The sequence below is a fragment of the Diabrotica undecimpunctata genome, chromosome 1, assembly GCF_040954645.1.
Source record: "Diabrotica undecimpunctata isolate CICGRU chromosome 1, icDiaUnde3, whole genome shotgun sequence".
Lineage (NCBI taxonomy): Eukaryota > Metazoa > Arthropoda > Insecta > Coleoptera > Chrysomelidae > Diabrotica > Diabrotica undecimpunctata.
The window spans coordinates 49,261,076-49,287,191 of record NC_092803.1 but is presented as its reverse complement, the minus strand read 5'-3'; the positions used below and the strand labels follow the sequence as shown (position 1 = coordinate 49,287,191).

The 26,116-nt window shown below is 33.1% G+C and overlaps 1 protein-coding gene across 1 annotated transcript in view; it reads right to left on the bottom strand.

Moving 5' to 3' along the window:
• The window catches only part of Scm (Polycomb protein Scm), a 45,796-nt gene extending 19,715 nt beyond the window's left edge, over positions 1-26,081 (bottom strand). The window contains exons 1-3 of the mRNA XM_072542119.1: positions 25,459-26,081; positions 2,572-2,890; positions 188-539 (exon numbers count right to left, since the gene is read on the bottom strand). Coding sequence (XP_072398220.1) covers positions 188-539; positions 2,572-2,890; positions 25,459-25,806 — 1,019 coding nt within the window. The 5' untranslated portion in view covers positions 25,807-26,081. The remainder of the gene's footprint in view (positions 1-187; positions 540-2,571; positions 2,891-25,458) is intronic.
• Positions 26,082-26,116: the final 35 nt, after the last annotated feature.

The following is a 26,116-nucleotide window of genomic DNA, read 5'->3' as shown; positions in this document are numbered from 1 at the left end:
TATAAAGAAGTTTGTGGGACCAAAATAATCGAGACACAGTCGCTTATTTAAAACAAAGTCAAAATATTAACCAAATTTTACTCAGATCTTCTAAATTTACTGACACTTTTTCTTTTCTTTTTTAATAATAACAATGAAATATACACACAACTTAATTATTTTGGAAATGGGAAAAATTTATATTTACCTGTTTGTTCCACTACTGTTCTTCTGTCCAGGAGGCTGCATCGGGTGCCCGGATCTAGCACACCACCCCACAGGGAATATATCTCTACTGTCATACCTACACCAGTAGTCGAAGGCTCCTCTCCACCCATCGAAAGTAACATGGATTTGATCGTTCTTGACAGCCCCAACTGTGGCACAGCAAATCAACTGAGGGTTCTTCTTATCAACAGCTTCTAATTTCTGACCGACTTGGAACAGATTTTGTCGCGGACCCAAAGGCTCCTTCTGGAATATACTTTCGGGTGCCATCTTCGCATCCTTCAAGATTTTGAGCAGAAACATCGGCCACGAGCTGGCATTCATTCTGAATCCTAGAAAAAAAAAAGTTTTAATTAGGCACGAGGGAATCTCTCCAAATTCTAAATTAATTAATTAAATCAAGTTGATGATATATATTCAAATATATCATTTATCAATTCATTTCTTAATGTGACATACTTAATTTTGAGCGTCGACAACTCCTTTGCATATATTTGTGTTGTGGATTATTATATGTACGAGACAGTTTAACAGTCAACTTCGAACTATTAAGTGTAGAGAAGTTGTATTAGATTGATGACGACTTCGTTGTTTGTTCAAAGCGACCCAAGCAATACTTTTTGATTTTTGTAGGGGGATTAAACACACACCACTCGGCACCCAAGGCGAATACACTTCTGAGCTACCTAGGCCACATCGATTCACTTAATGTTGTAGCATTTTTAAATTCCGATCTGTGTGAAGTTTTAATTCACGTATTTTAAAATTTCCATCCCATATAAGATTTTAATTTGGGTTTTAAAAAATATTTAAAGAAAAACACTTCCGTGTCTTCGAACGAGAATAAACAGAACTGTGTTTATTTTCAAATTGCTTTGGATAAACCTCGTTCTCAATAATAATTGCGTCTTAAAAACGTCGATTGGAATAAACAAAATCGAATCATTTGTTTACATTGGAAACTGCTGGTAACAGAATTAAACGTGATTGTAGGCACTTGACAGATGCACTCTGCCAGATTTCCCTAAGCTCAACCAATCGCTTGATAGATAGAAGTCGTCATGAGGGCAATTACTTGCGCCCAACCGAAATATTATTTATTCAGCTACACTTGGACAGTGTTAGACAACCTACCTCTTCCAGCACGTAAAGAAGATCAAAATATGTGCTACGAATGTACCAGTGTTAAAATAGTAATATAAAATGCGACTTTTTTGGAGATAACGCTGCTGAGCCCTATAGCAAACGAGGTATTTTAACGAATAACTGATGATCAGTGTTTATCTCACACCATGAATTTGTTGTAGACGTAACAGGTGTAGAAAAGAGTGTGATTGATGCCGCTAATTTTCCCATTCACTCAACTTTAAAGGAATGCAACTACTGCTTTTTACATTACCCTTTATTGTCTTCTATGAAAATAATGTGTGCATAAACATTGGTAATTATAAATTATACTATATATTAGATATGACGTGGACACAATTGCACAATCCACCAGAGATGCAAAAGAAGGAGAACAATACCAAGTACATGGTGGTTACGAAGAACCCAAGACCAAGGGTTAAACAAAACGTAACAATCAATGAATACAACTTTGAAGTCGTCAAAGGATGCAAGTACCTGGGAGCGATCATAACATCTGAAAATAAATATGAAAAGGACGTGGCAGCCAGGATCATTGCAGGAAACAGGGCATATTACTCATGAATGACCGTACTTAAATCAAAAATACTCTCGATACCAGCAAAAATAAGAGTGTACAAGACAATAATCCGTCCCACAATAACGTATGGAAGCGAGACATGGACTCTGAACCAGCAGGAAACGACAAAATTACTGGTACTGGAAAGAAAGATACTGCGGACTATCTATGGGCCTTGCAAAGAAGAGACAACAGGAGAATGGAGAAGAAGACCCAGTGATGAACTCCAGACAGTATATGGAGATGAAAACATAATACGCTACATTAAAGCAAACCGAACAAGATGGGCGGGCCACGTACTAAGATTGAGTGACGAAAGACTCCTGAACGCCAGATTCTGGAAAAGGCCGATGGCAGGTCAGTTGGTCGCCCAAGAAAGAGATGGAAGGACGTAGTAGCCAGTGATCTACGCAAAATGGGAATACAGCAATGGGAAATAACTGCTCAAGACCGACAACAATAGAGAAAAAAAGTAAACGCGGCCAAGACTCACATAGAGTTGTAGAGCCAAATGATGATGATGATTATATATTAGATACTATCTTTATCACTATCATTCAATTTATTTTACAGGGTATAGTGGAAAGCTATTTTATAAAAGAAAGTTTTTTTTCTGAAGAATCGGTCAGTAGATAAAATGACAAAATAAAAACACTTACCCAATGGAGGTTGTAGCATTCCACCATTCTTTTCACAATGACCTATTGCATGTATTTCGCCAGAATCAACCAACCTCCAAAAGTCATTTTTGTTATCACTACCATCCAATCTCAGTCGCAGTCTGGGACCTAATATGCTAATGACTGTAGCAATGCACGTAGATGTAACATTTCTGGGATCCAGAGCTTCTAATTTCATGCTCACTTCAAAGTCATTATATGGGGGACTGGGGGCTTGCTTAAAGCAGCTTTGAGGGGCTGCAATGCTGTTGGTTTCTCTTAGGTATTCGTCCCAGTTAAATGCTTGATATGTTTCATACTAAAAAGCATTAAATATACAAAATTAGTGCAAAATTCAACCTATATCTCATTTAGCAGAAACTGATAAATGCATTAGTTTAGAGTGGCTAAATTTTCTTGACAGTGTGAATAATACAAAAAATATGTAGGTATAACTTAGGGGTTTATGCGTTTATAGTTTATGTTTACGGCGTTTGAATCGGAATTTTCTTAATTAAATCTGGAATGTTAAGGTCAATTTTTGTTACAGCTAATCAAATTAGATTTTTAAAATGAATATTGATTAATTTTGAACGATATTCTGATTTAATAACATTTATAATTGAAAACCTTGAAACGTATTTTCAAAATTCAATATAATTTGAATTTTTTGTGTTCTTTATGTTTATTTTTTCAATAAAATATTACCTTGCAAATCTATTATTTCGATTTGGAATTCCCGCGGATAATTTTCAACGTCTTGAAAGAAAAATGCAAAAAGAGCGTTGAAGACTTGAAATAAAAATTTTATGGTGCTAACATGGTCAACTAAGGTTGGCAAAATACAATCCTTTCCTAGTAAAGTTAAATTTAATATGTTCAAATGTCCAATTATGGCCGTAAGGAAAGCTAAAATTCCTTATCCAGTCTTTATTTTTCAAAAGAAAGTACTCGTTTGGCAATTTATCGTTCTCCTCCAAAAACTGCAAAACACTCTTTCAAATTCCAAAGTCTTGCCAGTATACCCCCTTTGGGTAGCCAATGAACGCTGCAATAAAGGACCGATTCGCCTTCCTCCTACGTTACTTCCTGAAAAAGATTCTCGGAATCATCGTCGTTTGGTAGCTCGAGCGTGTTTTTTTATTAATATACCGAGATACAGGCTCAACCACCGGGAATAAATCGATCTCATTGGCACATAATGATTCTTGGTGGATTATACAATGGAATTTGAATACTTTTCTTTCTAAGATTTCAAGTAGCGTTGTAAATCCTGTGATCAGACCAACCATGGAAGTACAAACCATATAAAACTGTTATTTAAAAATTCTTTATAAAAGTTATATAATTAAAAGACCCTTTCGGGCTAAATCTAAACAGAATATTTTCGGACTAACAAGTCCATCTGGTACACCTGGTAAATACACTGATGATGGACTTAGTCATAAACCGTTTTGTTGTGAAGTAGCCCGAAAAGGCCTTTGCATTATATAGCTTTTATAATGGATTTTTAAATAAAACTTTTATGATTTGTGGTATACAGCTAACTACAGGAATTTCATTTTCCTTGTGGATTACAAATTATAGTAAATCCATACAAACCGACTCCAAATTCGACCAATCGATTTTGCTACCTTCAATAATACTTTTCACTTAATCCAAGATATTCTGTCCTGTTGTGGAGGCCAGTTGGCGTAAACTAATAGCTCCTCTACAACACTAAAAATATCCGCCACGCAGCATACAAATATGCTCAAATATGGCCAAGCGATTATTTGCGTTTCAACATGTTTCAACAATGTTTTGTGCAAATATTAGTAAACTATTGTTAATTATCTGTTCTTCATCGGAATATAGCTTTTTCTAGCGTGCTAATAATAGCGAGAGTTTATTGTTGAAAACAAAGTTTTCACCATTGTTTATATTTCATCACTTCTTTTTTGGACCAAAGCTAAAGATTTTTTCTTGGCGATGAATTAGCAACAGTCAAATTGTGAGGAATCCAATGCCTGCACATCTTTCTCACTGCTAAATGGCCATGAAAAATTGTTTGTATTTGACAAGCCCGAACGAAGCACGAATCTCATAATAGGCAACATGTCGATCCGTTTCAATCATGCCGCGCACAGCGTCAATGTTTTCCGGGACAACAGTTGTGACCAAACGGCATTCTCGAAACTCGTCACTGAGGCTGGTGCGTTTCCAAATGAATTCTTCAAACTATCTGTGAACAGTTGATGGATCTAGGCTTGATTACGAAAACAAAGACGATCGATGCTATGCTGTTTCGTTAGGCCAACTTTAAAATCGCAAAAAACCAACGCACGAAAATTTCTATTTTTTTCACGAAATTGTTTAGAAAATTTGTTGCTGCTAAACCACCCGATGGATTTACAATCTGTAAATGCTGTTTACCCTAAGAAATGTCAAAATTTACGAAAATCCTATTTACGAAGTCGAGTAACTTCCGCTAGATGGCTCTGTGCAAAACATTTACTGTACGTCTCGTATGTCATTATCGACTTTACTATAGTTTTATATATCTTAATTTTTGTCCCTCTTCTAAGGGATTCTTTTTACTACAATGTCGTTTAGCACTGCTTTTCTATTGATCTTACTCAATTGTTGCCGTATTTCCTCTTTCACTTTGACTAAATAATTTGATTCCCAAGATTATAAATTTACCTGTAAGAGGATTCCTTCATAATAAGAATAAAACTGACATACATCCGTAAAATTCTCTCTACTACCTTGTTTTATGAATCGTTCTCCCATTCTTTTAAAATCAATATGATTTTAAAATTCTTTCAAGCTGATAAATTCAGTGCCAAACATTTTTCGTTAAAATATAATCATAAATTATTCAGTTGAAACCAATTATTTTTACTGGTACGAACGAATTAAAAATTTAAATGAAAGTGAAGGTTCCTAAAAAATAAAATTAAATTGCAAAACAATAGGTTGCATTCACATTTATATAATTAATTTCATTCAACATGTTTCTAAACAGTGCTGCATTAAAACTATTTTAGTTGTTCTCAGTAGGATTCTTTTTATACAGAGTGTTTCACATAGAACTCAAATTCGACATCTAAGTATGAAAATAATTGCATTAGAAATCTGAAAATTTGCACAGCATAACTGTAGCTAATCTATACATATATTATTATAACTTGTAGATTGCGTGTACAATTTTGGACATATTTTGTATTATCGTATATCAAAAATTTATATTTTCATCTTAACTCATCTAGAACATTAATAACTCATCTATTTAAAAAACAATCTTTTTAATTTTTTAAAATTGCAAACAAACGTAAGTCAATAATTTTATTAAAATAAGAAAGTATTTTTTTTTTTCAAATGGTAGTGGTTTTCTATACGTGAAGTTAATACTTTTGTTGCTATTTGTAGTTTAATGTTCACGGTATAAGTCACGGTATAGAGTTCGAATCGCAGCTGCGACTCAATTGAACCAAAGTTTGTTTGAAACAAGACAGTATATGGAGACAAATGTGACAAATGCCTACTGCATATACACCATCATCATGCAACTTCTTCTGTCCACTGCTCTCCCATTTTTCGCCACGCTTCACAGTTCTGTGCTTCTCCTTGCCATTTCTTGGATATTCGTCCAATGTCGTCCATCCAGCGTGTTGGTGGTCGTCCTCTGCATATACACCGATGGCTCCAAAATGAAAGAAGGCTCGGGATGAGGGATATACTCCAGATCACTGAACCTAAGAATAAAGTGGGGTATGGGCAAAAATGCCAGCGTAGTTCAGATAGAACTGACTGGTATCTCCATAGCCGCAAAAGAGATAACCCAAAAAGGTATAGCAGGGAAAACTATAATGATCTGCACAGATGAAGGCGGCAGGCCTAAGACTCTTAGGACCTGGGGATCTTTTTGGTTGGTCAACTACAACAATCGCGGAAATTGTCAAATGTCACTCCCATACGCAAACCGTAAAAAGATGGGAAGAAGGGAAAGTATGTAAACTTGCCAGGGTAACACTAAGTAACCTTGAAGAGTTAACATCAAAGAAGTACTTGGGAATGACCAGGAACAAGTTACGTTTGGCAGTTGGTTTTTTAACTGGTCATTTTCAACTAAGCAAACACCTCCACGCACTGGGGCTAGCAGACACACCTCTATGTAGGAAGTGTGAATGAGAAGACGAAACTGTAGAGCATGTCCTATGTGAATGCCCGGAATTATCGTTAATACGAGAGTATGCGTTCGGCCAGTCCTGGCCCACACCTGCCCACATAAGAGAGATGTCTCCTGGTGACTTGTCCACCTTCCTAGAAATGGCAGGATGGACAATGAACTAAGGGTGACAGCTCCCTGGGAGGATGCACAATGGGTCAATTGTGGCCTAAGTGCTGTGAAACTTAACTCGCCCTCCCTACTCTACAGATACAGAAGTTACGGTATATTCTAAGTCTCATTTAAACTAAGAAAAAGGTTGCGATGACAAAAAATTTGCATTTGCGAACTGTCTAATTTTTATTGATGTTGTCGTGTTAATTGCTTCGTGTTTGTTTAGTTATGCCAAGATAAATTATTTAAATCTTTTTTACTTCTTTCAAGTTAAATAATTTTAGAAACAAGTAAAAATGCAACAAGACAAAAACTTTGGTAAATATTTCTATGTTAATTTTTGACCAAAATATTATGTAACTTTTAATAACGAGCTCTGAGGCGCACGGTCAGCTCGTAGCGAATAAAAACAAATACATACATAAAATCCATGTAGATTCAAAGATGCGTAAATTTATAAATATTGTAGCAGTTTATAGTTACAATTTTCATTAAAAGGCGATGAATTAATTTGTTTTAGAGTAAGTAAGTTTAGAATTAAGAGTTTTAAACAAAATTGAGTTGTATATACTGGCAGTTTGGTTAATGGAAGTTATAGAACAATTCAAAACGAATATTTTCTTCTTCTTAGGGCGCCTGTCCGTTCCGAACGTTGGCGATCATTCTGGCTATGATGACTTTGTTGGCTGCTATACGAAATAGCTGTGTTGAGGTCTTTCTATACCATGCTCTCAGGTTAGCAATCCAGGATATTCTTCGTCCTGGGGCCCTTTTTCCTTCAAATTTTACCTTTCAAAATGCATTGGAGTAGCTCATGTCTGCCTTGATTTCTCATTATATGTCTCAAGTACTACAGCTTACGGCACTTCACGATGTACAGAAGCACTCAGTACACTTTCTAGTTTTTGTTTCTAGATTTTTGTGTCTAGTGTGAGGTCATGGGTCTTGAACATAGAGCTCATAGTCAAGAATGCACTTTTTGCCTTTCCGATGCGACATTTAATCTGTTCGGTATTGTCCCACGACTCATTGATTATAGTTCCCAAGTAGTTGTACTGTGAGACACGTTTAATTTTCATTTGGTTCACATACAGATTTGCTCCAGTTATGTTTTCCTGGCTTATGATCATTAGCTTGGTTTCGCTGGTGTTTATATTCAGTCGATATGTTCTACTTGTTTCCGTTATTTTCTTCATTAAGTTTTGCAGCCCTTCTATGATATTGGAAAACACTATTGTATCATCTGTATACCGCAAGTTATTGATCTTAACTCCATTTATTGAGATGCCTTTATCAATATCTTTTAGAGCCCCTTCAAAAATATGCTCTGTCTGAGTACAGATTGAATATCAGTGGTGAAATTATGCACCCCTGTCCACTCCCCTTTAGATTTTGACCTAATCTGTATATTCTCCATGTAATCAGAGCACCGCTGATTGATTCCAATGTAGTTTGGCTATTATTTTTAGGTCTCTTCCGTCAATTCCTGTCCTCTTCAGCACTTCCATTATTTGTTCATGCCTGACTCTATCGAAAGCTTTCTTATAGTCAATCAGGCATGCAAAAACATCACAGCTGACATATCTACATTTCTGAAATAATACCTATACGCTAAATAAAGCTTTCACAAATCCAAACTGATTGGGCGCAATTTGTTCCTCGCAATTCCGGTAAATTCTTTTGTGGATGACTTAACATGTTTCTATTTTAATTTTTTGGCGAACTGATGAAAATCGATTTACGCGCACCAGCATTCGCTGCGAGCTGACCGTGCGCCACAGAGCTCGTTATTGAAAGTTCCATAATATTGGTCAAAAATAACATAGAAAAATTTACCAAAGCTTAAAACGTTAGTTTTGAGTTGTTCTATAACTTCCATTAGCAAGATGTTCAAAGTTTAATGTAGCTTAATTTTGTTTAGATCTTTTATAAACAAATTAATTCGGAGTGACATTTTTTATGTTTAATCGTTATAGTTTTTTTATTAATAATAATAAACTAATTTTGCAAATTTTTTAAAGCTAAAACAATTATCTTTAAAATGAGGATGTTTTAAAAGTTAATCGCATGTATGAAAGCTGAGCTATGTTTCGAAAAGTCCCATCGAATGCCTATTCTGCAATTGTTTTTCACGAAATTTGTTATTACTTCTGTTTTAATACTCGGATACCAAACCTACCTACTAGTTCGAAACCAAAATTCAGATTCTCACCCAAATCTGTAATTTCTACCATTTTCAAAGCAAACAGAAGATTAATAAAGCGACATTTAGAATCTAAATAGATAGAAAGATCTAAATAAAAATAGATGGAGAATATCTAAACAACTTACGTTTCGCCGATGATATACTTATAATAGCTGAAGATCTAGGTATGGCAAGAGAGATGGTACAGGAACTCGTTGTGGCTACAGAAAGTGTAGGTTTAAATATAAATATCTCGAAAACAAAAATCATGACCAATTTGGTACCCAACCAGAACATCAGTATTGGTGGGAAAGAAATAGAACTCGTAGATAGATATAAATACCTGGGACATGAAATTATGATTGGCAGGGATAACCAGACTCATGAACTGAAGAGAAGAATCGGCCTAGGGTGGGCAGCATTTGGAAAACTGAGAGAAACTTTTAAAAGTGAGCTACCACATGCCTAAAGAGAAAGGTATTTGATCAGTGCGTCCTCCCAGTCTTGACGTCCGGAGCAGAAACACTTACCTTAACGAAAGCAGCAGCTACCAAACTGAGAGTCACGCAGAGAAGAATGGAGCGGTCCATGTTAGGAATAACTCTGCGAGACAGAATAACCAACGAAGAAATTTATTAAAATCCTTTGTAAAAGGTATATATTTAAAAACCCAAACGGGCTGTGTTAGGCAACTCATAGTTGCTTCCATAAAGTCCTCGTAGACACACCGTCTCAGGACTTGCAACTTCAACGTCTAGTCATATGTCGCCATGTTACCTAATCCAACGGTAACTTTAACATCATAAGTATTTATAAGATATAATGTCGAACAAATGTAACTAATTATTTGTTAACGGGTTTTTACCCATATCTTTAGTGGCTACATTCATGTACTCCTAGACACCGATGATGGAATGATGTATTCCGAAAACGTTCTGTCTAACACAGCCCGTTTGGGTTTTTAAATATATACCTTTTACAAAGGATTTTAATAAATTTTTTAATATATGGTATACAGAAAAATATAGGAACGTAGATTCCTTGTGGAACCAACGAAGACATCAGGAGAAGAACCGGAGTGACTGACATCATCGAGAAGATAGCCAGACTAAAATGGAGATGGGCAGGACACATAGCCAGAATGACAGATGAGCGATGGACAAAGAGGTTATTGGAATAGAGGCCAAGGGAAGACAAGAGAAGCGTCGGTTGACCACCTACAAGATGGACAGACGATTTAAGAAGACTCAATAAAAACTGGATAAGAGCGGCGCAAGATAGACGGGGTTGGAAACATGAGGAAGAGGCCTATGTTCAGCAGTGGACTCTTGAGGCTGGATGATGATGAGTAATCGATCCCCGCCACAAATTGGAAGCTTTCGATTTATCGGAATGGAGCCGTTCCTTGAAAGAAGAAACATGACATAAAACTCAGAGAATTATATCTCAACCTGGAAGCAACAAGGAATCTTGTTGGATCTTCTTCTGGGTCTTCTAGTGGAGAGAACGATCCCAAAATTTTGCCATTGTACAAGAAAAGCGTGCTAACACCCAACTTTTGGGATCCTTTCTTCGCATCCTTATTTAATTTATGTTACAACTTGATTTGCTTTCTTGTATATGGAACTGATGTAAGTAGTTTTCCATTCAAATAGAATATTTTATTCAAACAATTGTTCAAAATCACGGTTAAGTTTTCTAATACTACATCCGGCTATATGACGTAAGGTTCCGATATAAATTCCTAAAAAAAAATATTACTTTCTTTCTGTGTGTATAAATTTGCATTAAAAATCCTCTCTGCCTGTCAAAAGTTTTCGTAAAAGATGAATAACTCTAGAAATATAAATTTTTGATATATGATACCTTACACAAAATCTATTGACAGAACTTAATTTTAGACAGAATCTAACACTATAATAACATATAGTGTACTCTAATAAATAAAGTTTATGGTAGGTTCCGGTTTAACCGCAATTGATAGCGAGTTACCACATCCTGAGTTATGTAGATTAGTTGAGTGTGAAATATTTTAGATGTATAGATCAGCTACATATACATATGTGGACTTACACAATTTTTAGATTTACAACCGGATTATTTTTAGAGATAGTCTAGACTAGTGTGTGCTCTATGTGAAATCATGATTTATTATTTTCAAACTCATTTTGTGTTAAAAAAAATCTTGATCTAATGTTTTGTCGATGTAAATTTCCCAAAAATATATTTATAAAGCTAAAGATAACGCTGCCTAATCAAAACGTTCTTGTTTATTAAATATAATCAAATTTAAAGCAATGTTTACAAACGTCAATTACTTAAAATTATTTATGTAGTTATTTTAATAGATAACTAAAAAATATCTTACAAATTATGTAACCTTATTTCTGTTTAAAAAACTGCCTGATATTTTTACATTTACTTATTGATTTCAATATTTGTTTCTCTTTCTTAGCTCACGCGAAGTAGGCAGAGTTAAAAACTTTTAGTCTTTGATTTGTCAGAAATTTTGCACCTGTATTCCCTATCATAAACAGATAACTTGTGAAAATTTTCAGTCCGATCTTTCAATTAGGGCTCCTACTATTTTCAGCGAAATCAGCGATTCAAATATACTGAATTTGTTTTTAGCAAAACTTTGCTTTGGAATATATAAGAAAATTCTGAAAAATACACTTTTCATGTAAAATTTCCTGTTTAACATAATATTCAGGTCGAAATTTTGAATTTATGCTGATGGATAATCAGAATGACGGAAAAGCAGAAAATGTGTCAATATTTTGAAAATGTTATGGAGAAAAAGCAATCGAGTTTAAATCCGTTCAGAATTCATAAAATGTATGTTAAAATATGTACTTTTAATAGGGTTAAAATGGGCCACAAAAAAAACTTTTCAGATTTTCCAGGTTTCCTTCACTAAGAATAACAAAAAAATTATACACCGATATAGATCTCGTATCATATGATACATCGAATGAAGATGTCGATATAATATTGTGAAAATAACAAAAAAGTAATAAAAAAAGACTGTGGTTTTCTTCAAAATTTAAATGTAATACAGCATTCACGTATAAAAGCCCCGTAATATGTATATATTGTAGCCTGTTTAACAATAAAAAGAGCGGTTCTAAAATACATAAACAATTTATTTCAATAAAGTAAAAAGTAAAAATCCGAAGATTTTTACTACTAGTTCGAAACCAAAATTCAGATTCTCACCCAAATCTGTACTTTCTACGACTTTCAGAGCAAACAGACGATGAATAAAACGACATTTAGAATCTAAAATTGCATTCCACGTCATATCGATACATCTAAGTAAGAACCTTTCTAGTACCTACTTAAAATACATATAGAGTAAATAAAGATATAGAAAAGACAGTTAAGATTTATTTCACGTATAGTACTTCTACAATTCGCTTATACGTATTTCGTCCTTTTTAGGACTCATCAGGGCTTCCTACTGCACGGCGACAACACCAGATACCGATACCTTTGAATCCAACTGTGAACGTGATAAATAAAAGAACTTTCCTTCCCTTACTTTCTTCTGTCAGTAATTCAAAATTAATACCATTCAGAATAAAAGAAGCAGAATGGGATTTACTAAAAGCAATAGAAGGTTTCTTAAAAACCTGCAAAAGTGTGGCTATGTACATACATTTATTACTCGACTACCTCAACAAAAAAATATTAGAACTTAATACTGACCAACAGAATGAGGAGGAGTTAAATTTGAAAAAGTCTTTTATAGCAGCAAGAAATAAGATCATCAAATATTACAAATAAAACAAATTGGGTGTACTGTATTTCTCTAGTAATCGATCCCCGCCACAAATTGGAAGCTTTAGATTTATCCGAATGGAGCCGTTCCTTGAAACAAGAAACAGAGATAAAACTTAGCGAATTATATCTCAACCTGGAAGCAACACGGAAGTTCTAGTGGAGAGGACGATCCCAGAAACATGGACTGCGATCATTTGTGTCTAGTCATGAACAAAAGATAAATTATTTTTTAATTTAACGAAAGAATACTTGCAAATATATATAAATGAAGAATTGTAAAATAAATGGATATTCAAATAAGTACTTTTTTGTTCAAGTGCGGCTTGAGACTCTATTATATACAGATTGAACCAATATAAAACTTGGACAAAAATAAATCCATACCCGGTGATAGATATTGTATAAAATATCGTTCAACTATCTATATATAACTATATAACTATATTTAACTAGTAGAAAGGGAGCCATTTCACCCCACTTTGACCTTTGACCCCTGACGTCACAAGCACCGTCCGCGCTCCGGTCACGCCCCGTGATGACGTCATGAACGCTAACCCGCGCCCCGTCATGACGCTCAGCCTACGAGGCCAATCGGTCATTTGGTAGGTGTCAATAGGTATAAAAAAAGTATTTATCAAAGGTGTAACGGCCATTTGTCATGGTTAGAACGGGATATACGAAGCAATGTGTCGATATAAAGTGTAAATATAAGTGTAAATTAAAGGAAAGAGGAGCTTGCCTAATAGTCGGAGAGATAGAGCCGAAATTTTGAACTGATCAGTAATATGACATTTCTCTATTGGAATATATTCATTGTAACTGGGTTAAGACTTTGCCTTACAGGCGGACGCCCCTCGTGGTACAGGGGGTGGCTATACAGGGATGAAGTTGCCATTTTTTTCGGAAAAATTAACGATCAATAATATGGCTGAAAATTTGCCCAGAGTAAGATCTTGGTATAACTAGACGAAATCCCAAAGGGCGGACGCGAGAGTGGATACATAAGGGGTGGCGGACAGGGGTGAGGTTGCAATTTTTTGGGGAAAAATTAACGATAAGTAATATGTCCGCCATTTTCATGGCTCATTATTTAGCCCCTAAAAACTCTAAATATAAAAGGGCGGACAGCTGGGTTGGTACAGAGAGCCATAAAACGGGGTCAAATGTACCACTTGCCTGCGCATTTTAGGTCTCGGTAACAATTTTCAAACTGATTTTATTATGATATTTTTATACCGATTGATTTGAAAATTTGTATGCTCACTTCTGTTACTATTCTGAAAAGCGTCAAGTAGAGTTTTCCTCAAAATTTTCCAAAAAAATTTCCGTAAATGAAAATTTTCGTAATTTTTTGAGGTAAAATCTAATTTGTAGAATCCTTTCGATTTTCTGTCAGTTATACCATGATTTTTTTTCAAAAATTTTCAAACGATTTTTCCGATAAGAAAAAAAAATTTAGAAAAACTTTAAAAATTTCGTCATTTTTCTCACTCTCATTGATGTCATCACATTCATCATCTTCGTCACTTTCACTTTCAATAATATCACATTCATTATCTGCTTCATTTTCAATCACTACTTCTCGAACTGATTCTGGCATCTGAGGTCCACTAAATCATTTGAATTTATATGTTTCATCTTCAAACTTCCAACCATGTTCTTCAACAATCAATTCTGTTGGTACTTTTTTATGAGCATTTGTCCAAATATTTGAAATATAATGAGCTCGCAGTAGATGTTGGTGTAATTCATCTTGACATGGTGGTAAGCTTGAAGCATCGAAATTTTTTAGTTTTTTTTAAGGCTCGTTCACATCATGCAACTTATACTGCCGGTTAAATACTGAAACTCTGACATCGTTTACTTTTCTTTTTGGAATTGTTCTCGTCAGTCCTGTTCCATATAAGTGACATATGAAAGTTTCTAAGGTTTCAAAAACTTCATTACAATCGAAGTCAGTTTCACCAAGTTGAATAAAAGCATCTTGATACTTATTACATTTAGCGCATGGGTCTAGAATTACTGATCTAAATGAACGCGCATCATTATTATTTTAATATTTTAAAATAATAATCATGCAAAATTAATGTCCAAACAGAATTTGTAAAATTATAATTAACTAATGAAAAAAAATTCAATCAATTTGAAAGTTAAAAAAAATATTGAAAATATCTACAAAGTAAATTTCAAAACTTAAAAAATTGATAATTCCACTATTAAATTGATTTTTATTAATAATTATTTTTAAAATGTTAAAGGAATTCTACAAATTGAATTTTACCTATTGATAAATAGAAATAATATATTTTGTAATTGATTATTAATGTAATAATAAATCAAATTTTTCTTATATCTGAACAATCATTATTTATGCAATATAAATTTAAAAACCTTTTTATTGTAATAAAAAATAAGTAAAATTACTATTTGTTATACCAAAAATATTTAATAGTTAACATTATAAAATTACTTTAATTTAATAAAATATCAAATATCAAACATTTGTTCAATTAAAAATTAATTCGTAAAATATTTATATTTAAGAAAAAAATGTGATTTGTAAAGTAAATATGACTTTAGTTTGAAAAAAAAAAAACATTATCATAATATCATTTTAAAACTACAAAATATTCTATAAAATATTCCGACGATGACGTAGAGTTTTATCAAATGTTTTAGAAAAGTTTTTCTAATTTTTTTTTTTATCGGAAAAATCGTTTGAATATTTTTGGAAAACAAATCATGGTATAACTTACAGAAAATCGAAAGGATTCTACAAATTAGATTTTACCTCCAAAATTTCGAAAATTTTCATTTACGGAAATTTTTTTGGAAAATTTTGAGGAAAACTCTACTTGACGCTTCTCAGAATAGTAACAGAAGTGAGCATACAAATTTTCAAACCAATCGGTATAAAAATATCATAATAAAATCAGTTTGAAAATTGTTACCGAGACCTAAAATGCGCAGGCAAGTGGTACATTTGACCCCGTTTTGTGGCTCTCTGTACCAACCCAGCTATCCGCCCTTTTGGATTTAAAGTTTTTAGGGGCTAAATAATGAGCCATGAAAATGGCGGACATATTACTTATCGTTAATTTTTCCCCAAAAAATTGCAATTTCACCCCTGTCCACCACACCTTATGTATCCACTCTCGCGTCCGCCCTTTGGGATTTCGTCTAGTTATACCAAGATCTTACTCTGGGCAAATTTTCAGCCATATTATTGATCGTTAATTTTTCCGAAAAAAATGACAACTTCATCCCTGTATAGCCACCCCCTGTACCACGAGGGGCGTCCGCCTGTAAGGCAAAGTCTTAACCCAGTTACAATGAATATATTCCAATAGAGAAATGTCATATTACTGATCAGTTCAAAATTTCGGCTCTATCTCTTGGACTATAAGGAAGCGATAAGTGGTTTGACAGCATAATAACTGCTTGTTTAGTCTAGTTTTTTCAGTGATTCTAGGCAACCTATTTGGGTGGAGTTTTGACTTGTTCTTGAATGAGTTCCGAATCCAACAGCCCACTGAAGTATTGGATTTTTATAATATAATTATTTGACAACCTTTTATTGGCCAACCACCTAGAGCGTAGTTGAGCCGAAATACATTGATTTCGTATGTTCCGTTTTAAATTCGTTCAATCTGTATATATATACTGTGTATTAGAGGTAGGCTAAATATCACTACATTGTGATTTAACAGCTGTGATTAGAAAAACAACTTGTGGTTGTGGATCTTGGTCTGCTCACAAAGAAGTCGTCACTCCTGTCGACTCCTGGCAACTTCCCTCCGTCTTTTGAGCGTTAGAATCTGTAGGTCTTCTTCCACATCATCAATCCATCTCCTTCGTGCTCATCCTCTGCTTCTTGTGCCCTCTGGTTTTGAAAATGTTAATCTCTTCGTGTATTCGTGATCTGACATCCTAGCAATGTGTCCAGCCCATCTAATTCTCTGCACTTTAACGAATTTCACAATATCTGGATCGGTGTATAACTGATATAGTTCAAAGCTGTATCTTTGACGCCATAGCCCATTTTCATTTATGGCCCCAAAAATTTCTAAGAGTTTTTCTCTCAAAAATACCAAGAAGTCTTTTATCATTTTGAGATAAGGTCCACCTTTCAGTCCCATATATAAAAACCGGTCTTATTAAGGTCTTGTATATATTGAGCTTTACTGCATGTTTCATATTTTTATTTTTTAAATTAATGTTTCTCAACACCGTGAATAGTTCTGTTTGCTATTGCATCTTTTTATTTCGTCGCTTGTCGTGTTTGTTGCGTTTACTAGCGATCTAAGATATGTGAATTCTTTGACTTGCTCAAAGGTATGGTTGCTAATTTGAATTCTCTGTTGGATATTTCGGGGGTTGTTAGAAACCAACATATATTTGGTTTTTTCCTCGTTTACCACAAGTCCTAATTCACTTACCGCGTCTGCAAGTCTTGTAAAATACTGCACCATGTCTCTCATACTTCTGACCACTATAACTAGATCGTCAGCGAATGCGTGAATTTGCGTCGATCTATTAAAAATAGTTCCATTCATTCTAATATTTAATTGTTTGATTGCCTCTTCCAAGGCAATGTTAAAGAGGAGACACCAGCGCATCCCCCTGTCTTAGACCATTATTAATGTTTTTCCTTCAATTCTAACGCATGAGCTTACATTTTGCATTGTTAGTTGGGTCAAGATCAATGGGTTAAAGATCATTTAAACCAACTACATAGTACTAGAATAGCTTATACAGGTTTCCCACAACGATTAGTTCAACACATTTTCAGCAAGTATTCATGGTATTTTTGACAATTCAATCAATTGCATTCAATATGCTGATGACATATGCATCTATATAGAGCGTAATTTGTATGCTGTTTGCCTAGACGTTCTAGACTTTGTCATGCAAAAGGTTAATATTTGGGTAAGAAATCAAGAACTGACCATTTCTTCTGACAAATCAGCCATAATGATATTAACTAGACATAGGATTATTCTGGATATGATATACCTATTGTTAAAGAATATAATTATCTTGGCATCCTCCTTGATTTAAAACTTTTATGGTCAAAACATGTTAAATAAATAAAAAGCAGGTGTGTATTAATATCCTTAAATGTGTCACTAATTTTAGATGGGGTGCTGATCCTAAAGTTGCACACAGCCTACATGCAATATTGTGGACTATGGTTGCATTCTGTATGGTGCCACCAGTAAAACACATTTATTAACTGTAGACCGCATTCAGTTCAAATGTCTAAGAATACGCATGAACATCATAAAGTCTACTCCTTGCCCTGTTCTACTTTCTGAAAGTAACAAAATCCCTCTTCAAAAATGTTGAGAAATTATGGCAATTACACATATCCTGAAGTAAGGATTAAATAATAATGATCTACTTAGCTAACTGTATAAGTTATTTATTGAAATTCTCTCAAATAAATATTGGTGCATAAAAAGTTCTCCTCCACTTGCTGATGCTTTCTTAGAAACTAACGAGTATTCTTAATATCTATGGTAGAAAGAAAAGATGACTAATATAAAAAGCTTATTTTCAGGCAATATTAAATAAACCAAAAGTCATTATACCAAAGTTCACACTATCTCCACAAATAAACTCTATCTTACTTAAATCCATATTGAGTGACTATAATGATCATGTAATAATGTATATCGATGGTTCCAAAAAAGAGAACAGTGTCACAGGTTGTGCAGTTTATATTCCACATAAAAGTAAATCTTTGAAAATTAAACTTCCATCACATTGTTCAAATATACTGTTGAAGCAGTAGCAATTGAAAAAACTTTGGATTGGCTAGATTTACAAATTAAATAAAGCAATTATATTATTAGATTCATCATTGGTCATTAAAGGATTAAACTCAAATATGACCTAACATAAAATAAATAGTCTCCTTTGTGCCAGTAAAGATATTACAGTTATTTGGGCATCAAGGGAAATGGAATGGTTAACCAGCTTGCTAAAGATGCCGCCCATGTTGGACTATATGTAGGTACCACATTCACATAGGTACTATATTCACATTGGATAACTTATATTAATATTATATTAACAGAATTTTAACAAAATGGAAAACTAGCATCTAACTCAAATAATCAGTATTAACCTATCCACACTGCTTTACCACAAGATATTGCCTATATTTTTAAATATGCCATACCAAAGAAGTCGACAGCAATAATTACATGTCTGAAAACTAATTACAGCACATTCTCAGCTCATTTGGCCAAGTTAAATATTATCCCCTCTGTGGTATGTGCAAGCGCTATACCGCAATGTGATATCAACCATTCTTTTCAAGTGCAATAAACATAAGTGTGAAACAGTCAGCTGTATTTAAAGTGATCATATCTTAAAATTCAGACTCTCATAAACATCACCCATTTACTTTCCTTAGACAGTAGAGAAATATATGAACTAATATGTAACTTTCTTTTTAAAGTTGGTTATATTATTTAAAAACCAATATTTTATACTACAATTCTGTGGCTTAAGAACTAACTTCCAAGCCAACTATCCAAAGACATACACACACATGGGAGTACATGCTAGGTAGAGGATGGCAATAAATAGGGATAACTGGAGAGAAATTCTTGAGGAAGCTACGACCACACAGGGTTGTAAAGCCAGAATGATGATGATGACATATTATTTCCAGTTTATATGATTTTTGTGAAAAACAGTGTAATTAGATAAAATTTTGTGCAGGTTTTTAAATAGCCAAATGGACAAATTCTGTACATTTTTTCAGAGGTACAGTCAGCTCAGCACTGATAACAAAATTTTTAAGTGGACAGTGATATACCTTATGGTGCATTCCATTTTTTAAAGGCACAACTAAAAACATAATATCACACTGAGTTACTTACTTCATTAATTAATTAACTCAATGATGAGGAATTACAAATGTTGGTTTAACAACACAAAACCAGAGAAACTGGTCAGTATCTTCACAGTTTTTTGATAATCTGAAATCCCATCTACACCTGGCTTTAAAGATTTAACTATATGCAGTATGTGTGGAAAATATTTAAAATATATCTTAAACTTTGCAAGGACTTTTTTTCCTTTTTTTTTTTATTTAATTCCTGACAAGTAACGCCTACTTATGTTACAAAAGTAATCCAAATTTTAATATGTTTTAATTTGGTTGAAAATATATAGGGCTCATGCAGATCCTCTAATATATTACAGGATTTTTCAATGGTATCTGTGGTTTTTGTTCTAAGACATATTTCTTCGTTTGGGAGTTGGTCTCTCAGAGAGACACCTAATACATGACACACCATAGCCCTCTGAGTCACGCAAATCTTATTTACTACCTTTTTTTGTGGATGTTAATGTTTCCACTCCATAAGTGAGTACAGGTAAAACACATTGGTCTAAGCACACACGCCTACATGTACCTTAAGCTAATTTTACAATGTATTGTTTTTATTTCTATTAACAAGTGATTATGCCACCAGATTAAACAATTAATTTCATCAATGATTTACTTTTAAATATTGTATTTAAATGGAATTAAATCACAATTGACTGTAATAAAAACTAAATTTTACACTTGTTTTGACATTACCTTCTCCAACTAAAAATTGTTTTTAAAAAAAGATTATAACAAGAAGTTATTTTAACCTTTCTTAAAGTTACAATATTAGATTTACAATATTAAAATTGCAATAACTACGGGTTCAAATAACTCCTTGTTATAATAATCTTTTTTTTAAACTACTTCCAGATTGAAGATCACAATAAATGTAAAATGCAATTTTTATTATAATCAATTGTGGTTTAATCCCTTATAAACATAATTTTTAACTTAAACATGCCACAAGAAACAGTTTCAAAATTTGATTTACTTTATTTTCTCTACATTGATTTCCATTGTCAGTTTTACTGTTATTACTATTACATATATTGATTTCCATTTGTTTAAAGATTTCAAAGAAACTAATACAGTAAATAAATAACATCATGGTTTTGTTCCGTATTAAATGTCTCCTTCCAAATCATCAAAAACCTATAATTTATTATGGTTAAAAAATTTTCTACAATAGTCATAGTCATCTTTATTGATCCTTTAAGACATTCAAAGTAAATGTATAGGATACGTCACTACAGAATTTGGTATAAAAAACATTAATGTGTATAATACAATATTCACAGTAAAAAAAAATTGACAAAACATAAAATATATAAAATAACATTTTTACAAGTAAAATATGAAGCTATTGCAGTTTGTCCTCAAGATATTCATTTATAGAATAATATGCTTTTCTTAAGAGTAAATCTTTAACATTTTTTTTAAATTTAGAGATAAGTGGTATTTCTTTCACAGTTTTTGGCAAATGATTGTATAAGGTCAGTCCCATATATCTGAAGCAATTTTGAAATTTGGATGTTCTGTGTTTAGGAACTCGTAAAGATTCAGCACCTCTTGTATTGTAGTAGTGATTGTCTGAATTTACTGGAAATGTATTGATTTCCTCTTTGACATAAAGTAAAGATTTATAGATATATAGGCAGTAGAAAGTTAAAATTTGATGTTTAATAAAAACTGGTTTACAGGACTGTTGATAATCCAAATTAAAAATTTTACGGATAATTTTTTTTTGGTTAATGAACACTTTGTTACTATCTACTGAGTTCCCCCACAAAATTACATTGTAGCACATGTGGCTGTAAGCAAGGCTATAATAAACGTTCATTAATGCCGAGATGGGTAGTGTGTTTTTAATTCTAGATATAGCATAAAAAGCTTTATTCAATTTCATGTTCACTGAATTCACTTGCTCTGACCATTTGAGATTACAATCAATGAATACACCCAAAAACTTTGTAGAGTGAGTGGAAGATAACATATTGTTTCTATCATGGATGGTTAAGATATAGTCATATTTAGATGAGTTGTATGAATGAAAATAAATAATTTGCGTCTTGTCAATGTTTAATATTAGTCTGTTGGTATTACACCAGCGTATAAAGCAGTCAACAACAGTCTTCATTGTCATTTTTAATTCCTCTAGTGTACGTGCAGAGACTATTAACGAGGTATCATCAGCAAACATTGATATTATAAGTGCCCTTATGTGATCTGGTAGGTCATTAATAAAAATTAGGAATAATAATGGTCCCAGCACGGATCCCTGTGGTACTCCTTTATTTGTCGTGTATGGTTCTGAGCTTGATTCTTTCATCTTAACAACACTCTTCCTGCCACTTAAGAAATTTATTATCCATTCTAGAAATATCCCTCTAAAACCAACGTTATATAATTTATTGCGAATAAATGTTATGTCTAAGCAGTCAAAAGCACGTGATAGATCAAAAAATAGTCCTGCCACGTGGTTTCTACTATCCAATTCATCATAAATACGCTCAAACAAGCTGCATGCAGCCGTGAGTGTTGACTTTTTTGATCTAAAGCCGTGTTGGGTTGGAGTTATGGTTGGAGTTATGGAGTTGAAATTATGCTAAGGACAGATACTGGTCTATAATTTGAAATATCATGAGGGTCATTCTTTTTGAAGATTGGAATAACTTTTGCCATTTTAAATATGGATGGAAATTGGCTGGCTGTTATTGAGAGATTAACTAAATGGGTTAAAGGAATCAATATATGATCACTTATCAGTTTTATTATTTTTACAGATATGTTATCAATACCAGTACTAGGCTTATTTTTTAGTTGATCGATTATATTTTTTATTTCAATTGGAGTTACGGGTAAAAAGAAAAATGTTTTGTTACACATTTTTGAAGTAGTACAAGAAGAAGGTAACGATGTGCCAAAATGAGTTTGAAGATTGTATTCTGTAATTGTAGCAAAATATGAGGCAAATGAATTAGCAATATCACAAGACTTGGTAATAATTTTATTATCATAATGTAGAATAATATCAGACCTGTTCTTTTGCCTACCAGTTTCACTGTTTACTAAATTCCAAATTGTTTTTGGTATATTGTAAGATTGATTAATTAAGTCACTATGAAAGTTTTTTTTATTATATTTTATAGTATTTATTAATAGAGAATTATATTCTTTTTTTGCCTGTTTATAGGTATCTTGAGACTCGAGACTCCCTATATTTTTTGCTATCCAGTGTAGATTTTTTAGTTTTTCACTAGCGTGTCTTACCTCATTTGTTACCCATGTAGCCTTATTTGTTTTGAGTGCTTTATACCGTGTTTTTATTGGACAATATAAATTTAGATTGTAATCTAAAATGCTAACAAATGAATTTGTGGCATATTCAACATTCAATTGTGAATAAACTTGATCAAAAACTGTAGAAGAAATCCCTGCTTTATTTATATTTTCATCTGACATATCCCTGTAACTGATGGGTTTTTTATCTTTTTTCGATACTTTATTGGCTTGCAAATATACACTAAGTGAAAATACTTTATGGTCACTGAAGTGACCCTCGAACACATTTGATTTATAAAGATGTGGTTCGACATTTGTCAATATGTAATCCAATTTTGTAGATGATGTTTTACCTACTTTATCTACGAAAACTCTTGTAGGAGCCTCAGATGTGACTCTCAGATTATAACTTACTAAAAACTCGTTAAAAGATTGCTTATTATTGAGATATGACAAGATAATCAATGTTTAGATCCCCACAAATATAAATATCATGATATGACTTACTGCATAGCTCCAGTATATTATGTAATTTACACAGAAAACTCTGAACTTCTCCTGATGGCGAACGATAAACACTAATAACACAAACTTTCCTATTGGCTATAAACAGAGAAATCGCACAGCACTCACACACCATTTCTTCACTAAAGTTAGATACATCTAATGTTTTGAATTTAATATCAGTTTTGATGTAGATGATGGATCCTCCATGGATATGGAACTTTCGACAAACATAAGAGGCGATGTTGTATCCATTCAGGGTCATAAATTGGATGTTTTCTTCAGTACACCAATGTTCTGATAGACAAATTATATCAGGTGTTTCCTGCAATGTTAAGACTTCAAGTTTGAGTAACTTATTTGTCAAAGATTGAGCATTTAGTTGCAATATTTTTAAACAACTATCTGGTGATGATAAAAGTAACGTTTCTCTTGGATTTACTTGACTAAAAAAGAGTCTGGTCTATCTTCTCCAGTTGACAGACCTCTATTATGATGCTCTCGATCTAAGAATCTTCTTCCTAACCTAAAGTTAAATCGTTCAATGCCAATTTTTTTCGGCCAAAAAGCAGGATTGTAAATTTCTTCCCTTAAGTCAGGTAGTACACCTATCATAAAACATTGATTATCTCTTCTTTTGTGGTCAGTTGGTAATAATTTTACTTGTATATTCTCACAGTTTGTCTTTGTTATTATGAAACTCTTGATGTGGTCCTCATTTACACTATCCGGAACTTTTGAGATGAATAACCACAATTTTTTGTCTGGTGTTTCGGATTTTCCATGGAAATCCTTATCACCAATTCCAGTTCCCATTATTTTCTTGCGTCTTGTTGTCACAATTTGATATCCTTCATCGTCGGCTTTATTCTCTGAACTCCCTGTTGTGATATGATTAAGATTTATTTTTGTGCTTTCCTCATTTTCAACAACTAAATTTGTAATGTAGTCACATGTTTGTTTGGTTTGAATTTCCATTAATTGTGCATTTAATTTGTTTGCAGTAATTTTTGAAGTGCCCTGTATATTGGAATTCCTTTCAACATGTTTGGTGTTTTTATCATTAAAATTTTTATTTGAGTCAGTTTCATTGTTTATTTTGTATTTAGAATTAGTCAACTGGACACTGGCTGTCTTATCTTCATTACCTTGAGTTTTTATTAAACCCTCATTAAGAGTTGAGTTGGGTTTTTGTGAGATTCTGGTTCTGGTTATTTCTGATTTCAATAAATTTAATTTTTCTAGCAAGTGTTCATTATTTGATTTTAATAGATTATTGTTATTTAATAATAAATTGTACTTATCATCTTTTTCAGCTAACAGCTTTTTTAACCACTGATTTTCTATCGCTATGGCACTAAATGATTCGATGGGTTGACCATCACTATTTTGGCAACATATTACACGTGAATCTCCTATCTTGAAGAATTTCACTTTGTTTTTCACGGCACATGAGATGTGATAACTATTTCCACAAACTATACAAACGAGTATTTTATTAGGCTTAGTTCTTAAAAAAAAATAATAATAATAATAAATCTTTCTTAAAAAAAAATACAAAGACTTAAATATTTCTTTTAATATGACTATAATATGAAGGAGTATAACTGGCACATGTTCTTTAGTTTTAAATAAGAATTGTTACTAAATTTCTATCACCTGTTATCGATATTTTGTTGTGTATTGTTACAAATTTTAGTCTCAGGTTTATAAATTCACCTGTTATTCAAAAATGTAAAATTACTGTAAATAATGAAGCATCAGATGAAGAACATTGATTAGATCTTGCTGATATTAAACAATCAATTAATGCACCAAAAAATTTACATGTTTGCTATTTTGATATTTTCATTTAAGAGTCATAAGACTGATTTCTACACATGCATATTAATTATTATACTACAAATTTACCTGAAATGGCCCAGAAGAACCCTCTAATGGCGTAGTAGGAGCTACAGCAGCTACTCTAGAACTTGCCAATTCTTTCTTTTGATGCTTGTTCATACAATAAGTCGAGCAGTATTCTTTTGAAGGGGCAGCATTGCCTCTAATAACATTATCACACTGTATGCAAGCTCCTTTGACGTATGCCTTTCGGAATTCTGCAAGGCAAGTCTCAGAGCAAAACTCTTTTTTTCCATTTGTGGTGGGAAACACATATTTCAAAGGAAGCTTCGTTTCATTACACCAGGTACATGATATGATTTTCTTTGGCGGCCTACCCCTCGCTTTGCCGATAGAGGAATTGTTATTAGACATTATTTACTTTGAAAATTTACCAATATGCTTTACTAAATAAATTTTGGGCAAAATAATTGCCATAATACCGGTGGCTTTGCTACCACAATGTTTACATTTCTGTAGAAAACTAGATGTCCACTGCACTGTTCAATGTATTTACTTATTTTCGGAAAATTGTGTGTATATGCTAAAATTAAAATGACATATTCAACTCACGTCAAAAACAGAATGTCAACAAACGAAAAAACAAATAGGAAGCTCCAACATTTTCGCAAATGACGCAAACAATCACGGAATGCATAGAACGCGAATTTCAATACATAAATTG